Source organism: Capra hircus, unplaced genomic scaffold, assembly GCF_001704415.2.
Source record: "Capra hircus breed San Clemente unplaced genomic scaffold, ASM170441v1, whole genome shotgun sequence".
Classification (NCBI taxonomy): Eukaryota; Metazoa; Chordata; class Mammalia; order Artiodactyla; family Bovidae; genus Capra; species Capra hircus.
In genome coordinates, this window is record NW_017189585.1 from 328,169 (window position 1) to 342,037 (window position 13,869).

General features: G+C 35.1%; 1 protein-coding gene across 4 annotated transcripts in view; it reads right to left on the bottom strand.

Moving 5' to 3' along the window:
- LOC108634550 (probable ubiquitin carboxyl-terminal hydrolase FAF-X) overlaps positions 1-13,869 on the bottom strand; it is a 142,706-nt gene that overhangs the window by 5,902 nt on the left and 122,935 nt on the right. For all 4 annotated transcript variants that reach the window (XM_018044516.1, XM_018044515.1, XM_018044518.1 and 1 more), the window contains exons 38-41: positions 13,380-13,509; positions 2,182-2,367; positions 1,556-1,776; positions 1,384-1,472 (exon numbers count right to left, since the gene is read on the bottom strand). In XM_018044516.1, coding sequence (XP_017900005.1) covers positions 1,384-1,472; positions 1,556-1,776; positions 2,182-2,367; positions 13,380-13,509 — 626 coding nt within the window. The remainder of the gene's footprint in view (positions 1-1,383; positions 1,473-1,555; positions 1,777-2,181; positions 2,368-13,379; positions 13,510-13,869) is intronic.

Genomic DNA, 13,869 nt, shown 5'->3' on the forward strand with positions numbered 1-13,869 from the left:
GCCATTGATATTTAAAACTGGAAAGGTGAAAAACCTCAGTACATGGGTGCCTCAGAAGCTGACCAAAAATCAAAAAAAGCTGTCATTTTGAGGTGTCATATTCTCTTAATCTAAGCAACAACAACAAACAATTTCTCAATGAGATTTTGACATGAGACAAAAAGTGGGTTTTATATGACAACCAGCAATGACCAGCTCCAGCGGCTGGACTGAGAAGAAGTTTCAAAGCTCTTCCTAAAGGCAAAACTGCACCAAAAACAGGTCATAGTCATTCGATGGACATGAGTCTGGGTAAACTCTGGGAGTTGGTGATGGACAGGGGGGCCTGGCGTGCTCTGATTCATGGGGTCGCAGAGTCAGACACAACTGAGAGACTGAACTGAACTATGTCATTGTAAGGTCATTTCACTTCTAAATTTTAGTTTTTCTTTCATAATTGAGATTCTATAGGTCACTTTGAGGATCAGTACACCAACATTTCAATCCAAACACAATTCTTAGCACACATACCAAAAATGTAAAAACTCATTTACTTGTTAATCAAGTTATACAAGGGAATTCCCAGCTTAAAATCTCGAGCCAAATTTTCCTTGACAGGATTATCAAGTACCAGCATCTTCAAATACTGACATAGTATTACATCATAAGTCCCACTAATTCACAATTTAATATTGTATACAACACAAACTCAAACTGTCAATCATTCACATTATATCAACAAAGTTATTAGAAAATCAGATTACAAGGAGCAAAGATGTTACAGAGTACACAAAAATTATTTTGGTCATTAGAATGACTAATAGCTGGCAATATGTACACATGCTTATTTCTAAAATCAACTATAATCAATCCCTGTGAAGAGCAAAGTGAGGATAAGTTGGCAGAGTTTGGCAACTAATTTTGTATCAGCATTTGTAGGCTCAATTTTACTTCAAAGAACATAGCAGAATTTTGGGAAACATTAGTTCCAAACATTACTCTTGACCCCAAATACAGTAATGAAACTTCCAACAGGCAAGGATTATTGTTAGATAACTAAATGTTACTTAGTGTAATGAGTTTAAAAACATGTAATTCTAAATGATTATTTTTCTACATTATTAACAGAATTTAAAAATTCATGAAAAGATTCTATTAATTACTCTTTGTTAAAAACAGTAAAAAGCATTAAGTGGAAGGAAAAACTAGTAATAGCATAAAACTTTTGTTTTTAAGAGAAAATAATAACAATGAAATAAAACTATGATGGGGAAATATTTCATGCATTATGCTACTATGTATTTTTAAGAGATTTAAGAAGTAAAAATATATTTGGTTACTAACAATTTCAGTTTTTTTTAGAACCTGCAAAAATATTATTTTGGTAGCAAAAAGTGTATCTACCTGTGAGCCTGCCAGGAATCCTCTATCAGTAAAATCTGCAGAAGTAGATCCAAATATGGCCGAAGTTCATAGGTATATGAATATGCAACCTAAAAACAGATGGGACATATTGAATTTCTTATTTAAAAGACTAATCAAATTATAGGCATATGAATGTTTATTTTTCTTTAACCTGCCAGAGTAGTTCACTGAGGACTGTAGATGAGAACTGAGGATTCTCCCAGCAGCAAAAACGAAGTAATTTGATGGTTTCCTCTGAGTTACTGCAGTCTTCAATAATTTTCTTCACATAGCTTGTTCTCACAAATAAAATGTCTGCCACATTCTGCTGAATTGGCATTATAGGCTGTGATATATTAGGGTCACCAAAAGGATTGGGAAGAGGCGGATTACCTAGAACAGATTTGTCATCAATGAACAGCCTATTAGATGCCTTTATAAAACCATAATGCCAAATTTTTTATTTAAAAAATGTGAATGAAGTGTTCTAAACAAAAATGCTCAGAATGGTAGGGTATACTAAGCTGATAAGATACAAAAATATAAATGCTGTAACTGAAGTAAAAAAAAAAGTTAAAATTCTTAAATCATTTCAAGCCTACTAATTTTACCACAGCAGGTGGTGAATTTTGTAAAAGGTCTCAAACTCATAAAAAAGCTAGTTATAAATGAATATACTAAAGACTGAATACACTAAAGTAATAATCTGATTTCATTAATTTCAGAATTTTAATTAAGTACTAGAGAAGCCTACCATTATTTTTAAACTATTATAAATAATGGGACATATTACTTTACCATTGATTGAAGACTGCATTCTTGATGAGACATTGCAACACCGGATCAGTTGAGACACTACTGAGTACAACTTGCCTAATTCAGCATACTGATATTTGATTGGAGGACCTGGTCCTTCATCTAAAGACACAAGCATAAAGGTAGCAGGTACACTCAATTTCAGAAGCTGTGTCTTTTCTGCCATACCTATTAAAAAGGGAGAAGAAGAAAGTTTATCAAAAACAAAAATACTAAAAACAGCAACTGCTGCTTTAATAAATAAATATATAATATGGCTGCCTGTAATTTTTATGACTAAAGTTCATCTCTTTTGATTAGATTGCAAAAATACATACAGAATGCAGAAGGAACAGAAAATACATTGATTTACTTAAACTCAACTATCCTTACTATGATATAGTAATGTGTCTCTGGTATTACAATTATACTCAACTAAAGAAAAGTACACTTCATAGGACCTAAAGTGACCAGAAGAGACTGAATAGTATTTCTCATGACAATAAGGTAGGATGACAAAGACAGAAACTGCTAAATGAGAAATAACATCTCTTTTGTAATCTATATTTTCCCATTCTAGAAAAATCTTTTTTGGGGAAAAAGGCCTATTTCCTATTGCTTTTCCCCCTAATTTTTCCATTCAGTTTCTCTCCTAATTCAGGTTTGAATTACGTTTGAATCTCATTCAGGTTTGAAGGTAAAAAACAGTTCTCAAACTCAACTGTTTCTTCGTTCTTGAATCTTTTACCTGGATTGTCTCACCTTCATTTTTTACTTCCTCTCACCTTCCATGGTTTTTTCTTCTTATTTTCCCCCCTTTCTATTTCTTACTATTAATTGTGGATTCTTTTCCCCGACTAGGTTTAGAAGTTGGTTTTCTTCTCATTCTACACCATCTTCTAATACTACTTATTTTTTTGTAACTCAATCTATAACTTTGCATACATAAAGATGATTCTAAATTTTGGAGGTATGTATCTCAATGTTTATTGGACTTCTTCAGTAAGGTGTCCAACATGCCTTTAAAATTTGTCAGCTCAGATAAATTCCTCCATCTAGGTTTCCTCTCAGTAAATGGCAAGTGTTCTCTTAGTTCCTGAAGACATACTTTGCACTAATGTCTTTCCCCAGATCCATTCACTCAAATATGTAATCACTAAGCTCTGCCCTCATTAAAAACTCCTGAATATTTCAAGTGTTATCTTTCCTATTGCCAATTCCATAATATAAGGGCAATAATGATTTCTAGCTACACATCATTATATTACAATCTCTAGTCTTGTACCATTACAATCCATTCTAGTCTACAGCCAGTACAATTTTTCTAAAGTAAACCTCATTAATAATGTTATGATGAGTCTCAGTGCCCTCACAGACTCCTGTTACAAGACCTGCCAAAACAAAATATACAATGGACAATCTCTTTAACAACTGGTGCTGGGAAAACTGGTCAACCACCTCTAAAAGAATGAAACTAGAACACTTTCTAACACCATACACAAAAATAAACTCAAAATGGATTAAAGATCTCAACATTAAGACCAGAAACTATAAAACTCCTAGAGGAAAACATAGGTAAAACACTCTTGACATAAATCACAGCAAGGTCCTCTATAACCCACCTACCAGAGTAACAGAAACAAAAGCAAAAATAAACGAATGGGACCTATCGAAACTTAAAAGCTTCCTCACAACAAAGGAAACTATAAGCAAGGTGAAAAGACAGCCTGCGGAGCAGGAGAAAATAATAGCAAACAAAGGAACTGACAATCTCAAAAGTATACAAACACCTCATGCAGTTCAACACCAGAAAAATAAATGACCCAATCAAAAAGTGGGCCAAAGAGCTAACAAACATTTCTCCAAAGAAGACATACAGATGGCTAACAAACATATAAAAAGATGCTCAACATCACTCATTATCAGAGAAATGCAAATTAAAACCACAAACAGGTGGTCAAAATGGCTGCTATCAAAAAGTCTACAAACAATAAATGCTACAGAGTGTGTGGAAAAAAGTGTGTGTCCCTCTTACACTGTTAGTGGGAATGCAAACTAGTATAGCCACTGTGGAGAACAGTGTGGAGATTCTTTAAAAAACTGTATAGAAATCTGCCATATGACCCAGCAATCCTACTGCTGGGCATACACACCAAGGAAACCAGAACTGAAAGATATACGTGTACCCACAATGTTCACTGTAGCGCTATTTACAATAGCTAGGACATGAAGCAACTAGATGTCCATCGGCAGACAAATGGATAAGAAAGTTGTGGTACATATACAAAATGGAATATTACTCAGCTTTTAAAAAGAACGCATTTGGATCAGTTCTAATAGGTGGATGAAACTGGAGCCTATTATACAGAGTGAAGTAAGACAGAAAGAAAAACACCAATACAGTATATTAATACATATATGTGGAATTTAGACAGACAGTAACAACAACCCCGTATGCACTGACAGCAAAAGAGACAAAGATATAAAAAACAAACTTTTGGACTCTGTGGGAGAAGGCAAGGGTGGGATGATATGAGAGAACAGCATTGAAACCTGTATATTACCATTTGAGAAATAGATGAGCAGTGCAAGCTTGATGCATGAAACAGGGCACTCAAAGCCAGTGCACTGAGACAACCCAGAGGGATGGGATGGGGAGGGAGATGGGAAAGGGGTTCAGGATGTGGGACATATGTACATCCATGGCCGATTCATGTCAATGTATAGCAAAACCACTACAACGCTGTAAAGTTAGTCTCCAATTAAAATAAGTTTTTAAAAAAAGACTTGCCAAAAGAATAGAAGTCTGGTATTTACTCATGTCTTTCACTGTATCAAGATACCTGAGAAAAAATTTCATATTGTCTAATGAACCGTTATGTCACGCGAAAAGTTTGCACTTACTCTGCACTCTGTTTACAAATTTTCTGTATCATTTTCTCCAGCAACTCATTTCTTACTCTATAAATGTAGATTAGATACTTGCTCAAATGTGCACCTTTTACTATTAACATTCTTTATTCATTGCTGGACTAAACCACAGTGAAGAAAGGTTTACAGTGTTTTATCAGAAAACCAAAAAACTGTAAAAAAAAAAAAAAAGCTTTTTCATAAGTTGGGTATTATGATTATCTTTTTGGTAAAATTTTATTTGAATCAAGATGAAATGATCAATCTATATATTTATTTGTGGCAATGAAAATGGCAACTACAATATGGACCAATGATTAGTGGTTTCTGAACAAGCAATATCTAAAATGGAAATAAAACAGACTTTTAGTGAGTTCTTAAATCTGGTATTTTGCATTTAAAAAACAGGACTAGAAAATGGAATTTCATTTATGCTTGTTTGTGCTGTAATTTCCCTCCTTCTCAACTGTAAGATATAACAATCTTAGTTACTGACAGACACTGCAAACTAAAATAAACTGTGTAAGATAGTAAGAGAAAAGAGAATTAAAAGAAAAATATTCTTCCTATTGTATTACTCAGCCGTAAAAAAGAATTCATTTGAATCAGTTCTGATGAGATGGATGAAACTGGAGCCGATTATACAGAGTGAAGTAAGCCAGAAAGAAAAACACCAATACAGTATACTAACACATATATATGGAATTTAGGAAGATGGCAATGACGACCCTGTCAGCAAGACAGGGAAAGAGACACAGATGTGTATAATGGACTTTTGGACTCAGAGGGAGGGAGAGGGTGGGATGATTTGGGAGAATGACATTCTAACATGTATACTATCATGTAAGAATTGAATCGCCAGTCTATGTCTGATGCAGGATACAGCATGCTTGGAGCTGGTGCATGGGGATGACCCAGAGAGATGTTATGGGGAGGGAGGTGGGAGGGGGGTTCATGTTTGGGAACGCATGTAAGAATTGGAGATTTTGGAATTTAAAAAATAAAAAAATAAATAAAATTTTAAAAAAAAAAGAAAAAAAAAGAAAAATGCTAAATATATTTTTATGATTTTTCCATTTTAATCCATGTTTCACTTAATTGACTATTAAGATAAAGCAGTTTTATTCCTATGTATGGGGTAATGAATAAGTATGCCTACTCCAAAGAGAGTTGTGACTATACCATTGCTCTGTCACCAAGGTCCTTTGTAACCTTGTGAAAGTTTTGCTTTATAAGGTTTTGATATAAGAACTAAATGAGTTGAAGGTAAAATTCTCCCATCTGTGACTGCCACATGTGCAGAAATGAATAACTGTTATAATTATAAATAATAGCATCAAACAGTTGTGAGACAATTTAAAAAATGCCATTAAGTATATTATTTCATTTCATTCTCAATTAGTTCCTTCCTTTCTTTTTTTTATTATTATTGTTATTTTTTTTATTTTTTAAATTATAAGGTCTTTGATTCTTGCATGTGTTCCCAAACAACTTTTTATGGAAAAACAAGATCTCTTACTCTACTGAGTTTGATAACTGATGATTATTTCTCTGAGTTCAAAACTTATATCATTATAGCCTTCTTCTGTAATACTCTCTTTCATGAACTATTCCAAAAAGTGTGTGCTACTAAATCAATTTCATTTGAAGGAAAAAATAAATAAATAAATAAAATCTCCTAGTGTGTAAAATGAAAAAAAATAAAAATAAAAAAAATAAAGGATCACAAATTAAGAGTTGAGTAACAAATCCAAACAGGTAACACTAAAGGAGAAAGCCTCGTTATAAAACTTATTTTCGGGACAGAAGGTAACTGAGATTAAAAAGAAGTTACTGAAAATGCTCTGCTAATTACTTGAATCAATTCCTCATAAACAACACATACAAGAATACATATTAACACTATAAAATTTTTAACCAGACTAAATCTCAAAAATGTAATAAAAAATGTGTAATTCTAAGCTGCTGGTGCACCAATGTCTAAATCATTAAAGTTTTCTAACTGGAACAATAACAAATTTACTCTCTTTAAAACAGTCTCTTCAATAGAGGTGCTGCGAAAACTAGACAATTACATGTAGAAGCATGACAGCAGAACATTCTCTAAAACCATTATACAAAAATAAACTCAAAATTATTTTTAAGGCCTAGATATAAGACCAAATGCTACAAAACCAAAGGAATACAAAGGTAGAAAACCGACACAAATCATACCACCATGTTTTTGGATCCATCTCCTAAAAGAAATGAAACAAAAGCAAAAACAAATGAGGGGACATAATTAAACACATAACAAAGGAAATAATCCACCAACACAAAGACAACCTATTGAATGGGAGAAAACTTACAAATGATATGGCCAGTAAGGGGTTCATACAACTCAACATAGTTCATACAACTCAACATCAAAAAACACAACCCAATTAAAAAATGGGCTTGGACGTCCCTTGTGATTCGGTGGTTAAGGATCAACATACTATACAGGGAATGCAGGTTCCATCCCTGATTGGGGAATTAAGACTCCCACATGCTGTGGAGCAACTAAGCCTGTGAGACACAACTACTGAGCCTATTCATTACAACTACAGACCGTGTGTGCTACAACAAAGGTCCCATTTGACACAACTAGGATACAATTAAAAATCAACTAAGTGAAACAGAATAAATAAATAAAACCCTCCTGTACTATCACTGGGAATGTAATGTGATGCAGCCACTATGGAGAACACCATGAATGTTCTTAAAAACTTTGACAAACAGAATGACCATATTATCCAGCAATCCCACTCCTGGGCATCTACACAGTGTAACTGGAAAAGACGGGTCAAGTTCATTGAAGCACTATTTACAGTTGCCAGGACATGGATACAACCAAAATGTGCATGGATAGATGGATAAAGATGACGAGGTATATCTCTACAATGAACATTTCTCAGCTATAAAAGAGAATGAAATAATGTCTTCTACAACAATATATATATATCAACTTGGAGAGCATTATGCTAAATGAAATAAGCCAGAGAAAGACAAATAGTGTATGATCTCATTCATTTTGGAATCCAAAAGAAACTTGTGAATGTAACAAAAAGAATCTGATTCACAGATATAAAGAATAAACTAGTGCATATCGCTGCAGAGATGGAAAGGAGGAGGGGCAATACAGGGTTAGGAAAGTAAGAGGGATAACCTACTGTATAAGGATATATTGTACAATACAGGAAATATAGTCAATATTTTATATTAACTATAAATGAAGTATAACCTTTAAAAATTGTGAATTACTCATACCACATCAACAAATTGAAAAATAAAAATCATAGGACTATCTCAATAGATGCAAAGAAAGCCTTTCACAAAATTCAACATACATTTATGATAAAAAACCTCCAGAAAGCAGGAATAGAAGGAATATACCTCAACATAATAAAAGCCATATATGACAACCACAGCAAACATTCTCCTCAATGGTGAAAAATTGAAAGCATTTTCCTTAAAGTCAGGGAGAAAACAAGGGTGCCCACTCTCATCACTACTCTTCAACATAGTTTTGGAAGTTTTAGCCACAGCAATCAGAGAAGAAAAAGAAATAAAAGCAATCCAGATTGGAAAAGAAGTAATACTCTCACCATTTCCAGAAAACATGATATTCTACATAGAAAACCCTAAAGACACCATCAGAAAATTACTAGAGCTAATTAATGAAGCTGCAGGATATACAATTAATACACAGAAATCTCTTGCATTCCTATATGTTAACAATGAGAAAACAGAAAGAGAAATTAAGGAAACAATTCCATTCACCATTGCAATGAATATGATAAAATGCTTAAGAATTATCTACCTAAAGAAACAAAAGACCTGTATATAGAAAACTATGAAACACTGAAGAAAACAGAGAGGACACAAATAGATGTAGAAATATATCCTGTTCATGGAGTGGAAGAATCAATATAGTGAAAATAAGGGTACTAACCTAAGCAATCTATAGATTCAATGCAATCCCTATCAAGCTACCAACAGTATTTTTCACAGAATTAGAACAAATAATTTCACAATTTGTATGGAAATACAAAAAAACCTCAAATAGGCAAAGCAATCTTGAGAAAGAAGAATGGAACTGGAGCAATCAACCTGCTTGACTTCAGGCTCTACTACAAAGCCACAATCAACTAGACAGTATGGTACTGGCACAAAGACAGAAATATAGATCAATGGAACAAAATAGAAAGCCCAGAGATCAATCCACATACCTATGGACACCTTATCTTTGACAAAGGAGGCAAGAATATACGATGGAGAAAAGATAATGTCTTGAATAAGTGGTGCCCCAGTAAACTGGTCAACCACTTGTAAAAGGATGAAACTAGAACACTTTCTAACACCAACAAGAATAAACTCAAGTTGATTAAAGATCTAAACTTAAGACCAGAAACTATAAAACTCCCAGAGGAAAACACAGGCAAAACACTCTCCGACACAAACCACAGCAGGATCCTCTATGATCTACCTTCCAGAATACTGGAAATAAAAGCAAAAATAAACTAATGGGGCCTAATTAAAATGAAAAGCTTCCTCACAACAAAGGAAACTATAAGCAAGGTGAAAAGACAGCCTTCAGAATGGGTGAAAATAATAGCAACCAAAGCAACAGACAAAGAATTAATCTCAAAAACATAAAAGCAACTCCTGCAGCTCAATTCCAGAAAAATAAAAGACCCAATCAGAAAGAGGGCCAAATAACTAGACAGACGTTTCTCCAAAGAAGACATATAGATGGCTAACAAACACATGAAAAGATGCTCAACATCACTCATTATCAGAAAAATGCAAATCAAAACCACAATGGGGTACCATCTCATGCCAGTTAGAACGGCTGCTATCCAAAAGTCTACAAGCAATAAATGCTGGAGATGGTGTGAAGAAAAGGGAACCCTCTTACACTGTTGGTGGGAATGCAAACTAGTATGGCCACTATGGAGAACAGTGTGGAGATTCCTAAAAAAACTGGAAATAGAACTGCTTTATAACCCAGCAATCCCACTGCAGGGGAATACACAGCGAGGAAACCAGAATTGAAAGAGACACATGTACCCTAACGTTCATCACAGCACTGTTTATAGTAGCTAGGACATGGAAGCAACCTAGATGTCCATCAGCAGATGAATGGATAAGGAAGCTGTGGTACACATATACACACTAGAATATTACTCAGCCATTAAAAAGAATACATTTGAATCAGTTCTAATGAGGTGGATGAAACTGGAGCCTATTATATAGTGAAGCAAGCCAGAATGAAAAACACCAATACAGTATACGAATGCATATATATGGAATTTAGAAAGAAGATAACAATAACCCTGTATGCAAGACAGCGAAACAGACACAGATGTATCTAACAGTCCCTTGGACTCTGTGGGAGAGGGCGAGAGTGGGATGATATAGGAGAATGTCACTGAAACATGAATATTATCATATGTAAAACAGATCGCCAGTCCAGGTTCAATGTATGATACAGGGTGCTCAAGGGTGGTACACTGGGATAACCCAGAGGGATGGGATGGGATGGGAGGTGGGAGGGGGGTTCAGGATGGGGAACACATGTACACCCATGGTGGATTCATGTCAATGTATGGAAAAACCAATTTAATATTGTAAAGTAAAAAAAAAGTGGATTACTCTCCTTGTAACTCGCCTGTAACTTATACTCAATTATACTTTAATAAAAATTGGTTCTCTTTCCTCTCTAATAAATAACCTAAAATAATAATGAAAATGTCACAGAAAATATTTATGTGTTCTTGGCTCAACATATCCTCAAAACTGATTCACTGCTACCATGCAAAGTGAAAGTGAGAGTGAAGTAGCTCAGTCCTGTCCGACTCTTTGCAACCCCTTTGACTGTAGACTACCAGGCTTCTCCCTCCATGGGGTTCTCCACGCAAGAATACTGGAGTGGGTTGTCATTTCCTTCTCCAGGCAAAGTCCCCATCAAAAGAGTTTTCCAGTCTCCTAGGCAGCCAGATAAGAAAATCTATTGGAATATAATAGATTATAACGTTCTGTTAATTTCTGCTGTGAATAATGTGAATCAGTTGTTATGTATATCTATATCCTCTCCCTCCCACACTCTTTAGGTAAGCATGCTGTAACCACCAAAACTAAGTGAATTAGTGTTAGGGAAAAAGTTCAGTTCAGTTCAGTTGCTCAGTAGTGTCCGATTCTTTGTGACCCCATGGACTGCAGCATGCCAGGCCTCACTGTCCATCACCAACTCCCACAGTTTTAGTCAAACTCATGTCCACTGAGTCAGTGATGCCATCCAACCATCTCATCTTCTGTCATTTCCTGCTCCCCTCAATTCTATCTTTCCCAGCACCAGGGTCTTTTCAAAGGAATCTCTGAAAAGTTCATCTTTCAGTGACCTATCTTTTTGCCATTTCCATACCATTCATAGGATTCTCAAGGCAAGAATACTGCAGTACTTTGGCCACAATTCATAGGATTCTCAAGGCAAGAATACTGCAGTACTTTGGCCACAACACATAGGTGTGGATGTGACTGGTGATAGAAGCAAGGTTCAATGCTGTAAAGAGAAATATTGCATAGGAACCTGGAAAGTTAGGTCCATGAATCCAGGCAAATTGGAAGAGATCAAACAGGAGATGGCAAGAGTGAACGTCGAGATTTTAGGAATCAGCAAACTAAGACAGACTGGAATGGGTGAATTTACCTCAGGTGACCATTGTATCTACTACTGTGGGCAAAAATCCCTTAGAAGAAATGGAGTAGCCATCACAGTCAACAAGAGTCCGAAATCCAGCACTTGGATGAAGTCTCAAAAATGACAGAATGATCTTTGTTCATTTCCAAGGCAAACCATTCAATACCACCATTTTCAAAGTCTATGCCTTGACCAGTAATGCTGAAGAAGCTGAAGGTAAACGGTTCTATGAGGACCTACAAGACCTTCTAGAATTAACACCCCCAAAAGATGTCCTTTTCTAAAAGATGTCCTTTTCATTATAGGGGACTGGAATGGAAAAGTAGGAAGTCAAGACACACCTGGAGTAACAGGCAAGTTTGGCATTGGGGAGTACAGAATGAAGCAGGGCAAAGGCTAAAAGAGTTCTGCCAAGAGAACGCACTCGTCATAGCAAACACCCTCTTCCAACAACACACGAGAAGATTCTACACATGGACAGCACCAGATAGTCAACACAGAAATCATATTGATTATATTCTTTGCAGCCAAAGATGAAGAAGCTCTATACAGTCAGCAAAAACAAGACTGGGAGCTGACTATGGCTCAGATCATGAACTCCTCTTTGCCAAATTCAGACTTAAATTGAAGAAAGTAGGGAAAACCACTAGGCCGTTCAGGAAAAATGTAGGCTACTCTAAAAAGGATATATTGAAAATGATAGTTACTAACTAGTATTGATTTAAACAGAAGAACTTATAAGTAAACAACTACATACACTGTCATGGACTTCAATTTCTTTTAACCAAAACATGCACAAAAGGCCAATTTCTTTGGGAAATGATTCTTAAACCTGAAAGGTACAACTGCTTGCAATCCTTCAGAAAATATAGATTTCTTTTCCTAGTCCTAGGAATTCTGATTCAGATAGCATGAGATGTGGTTTGGGAATGAGTAGTTTTCTTAAAGCCAGATTTAAGATAAAACATGAACATAATCTATGACCTTAAAGACTACTGAAATAGTAAGTGCATAAATTACCTTAGAACACAACCTGAGAAATACCATTAAAAAGTTATACATGGGCTTCCCAGATTGCTCAGTGGTAAAGAGTCCTCCTCGTAATGCAGGAGACACAGGTTCAATTTCTGCTCTGGAAGAATCCCACGTTCCACAGAGCAGCTAAGCCCATACACCACAACTATTGAACCTGTGCTTTAGAGCCCAGGAACTACAACTACTGAGCCCATATGCTGAAACTACTGAAGCCTGTGCACCCTAGATCCCCTGTTCTACAACAACAGAAGCCACCACAATGAGAAGCCTGCATACCACAACTAGATAATAGCCTCTGCTCACAGCAACTAGAGAAAGCCCATGCAGCAAAGAAAACCCAGTACAGCAAAAAATAAAGAACCAAATCTTAAGGAAAAAAAAATTATACAAAAAAATCTGCAAAGGATTTCAAGGATAAACCTAGAATACTGCTTGTATTTTAGATAAGATTAGTTCTCAACACTGAAATGAATAATTTCATCATTTACTATGTAAATACAAAATAACGCATTAAAAAGAATCATGAAATTCTTACCTAAATTGGCATACATGACAAACAGATTGAAATATTGCTGTAAATGACGACCATGTTCAGACACTTCCCTTCTCAGGAGATTTAACACTGCTCTTAGTAGATGATCACTCAAACTTAAATTGTCACATGCCTGTGAAGCATAATTTACTGTTTTATCAGCAACAAGATACACAACAGTGTACTTCTATTTGCATTAAAAGGGTATGTTTACAGAAGTATCACATACAAACTTATTAAATACATTTGCTTTTTTAGAGAGGAAGAGCTGGAGAGATTTCATATCAGATGTTTTATATGTTGTTTAAAGTGTTAGAGAACAATAAAATAAAAACCATGTGTTGCTTTATGCTAAAAATGTAGTCAACAAAAAACTCAGCCTTTATAAAATTAACATTACATGAAAACTTAGTACAGAGCCTCAAATAACTGAATAAAAGAAATTTTCCTTATATTTTAAACTGCCCAATAACCATACCTTACTGGGAAACAA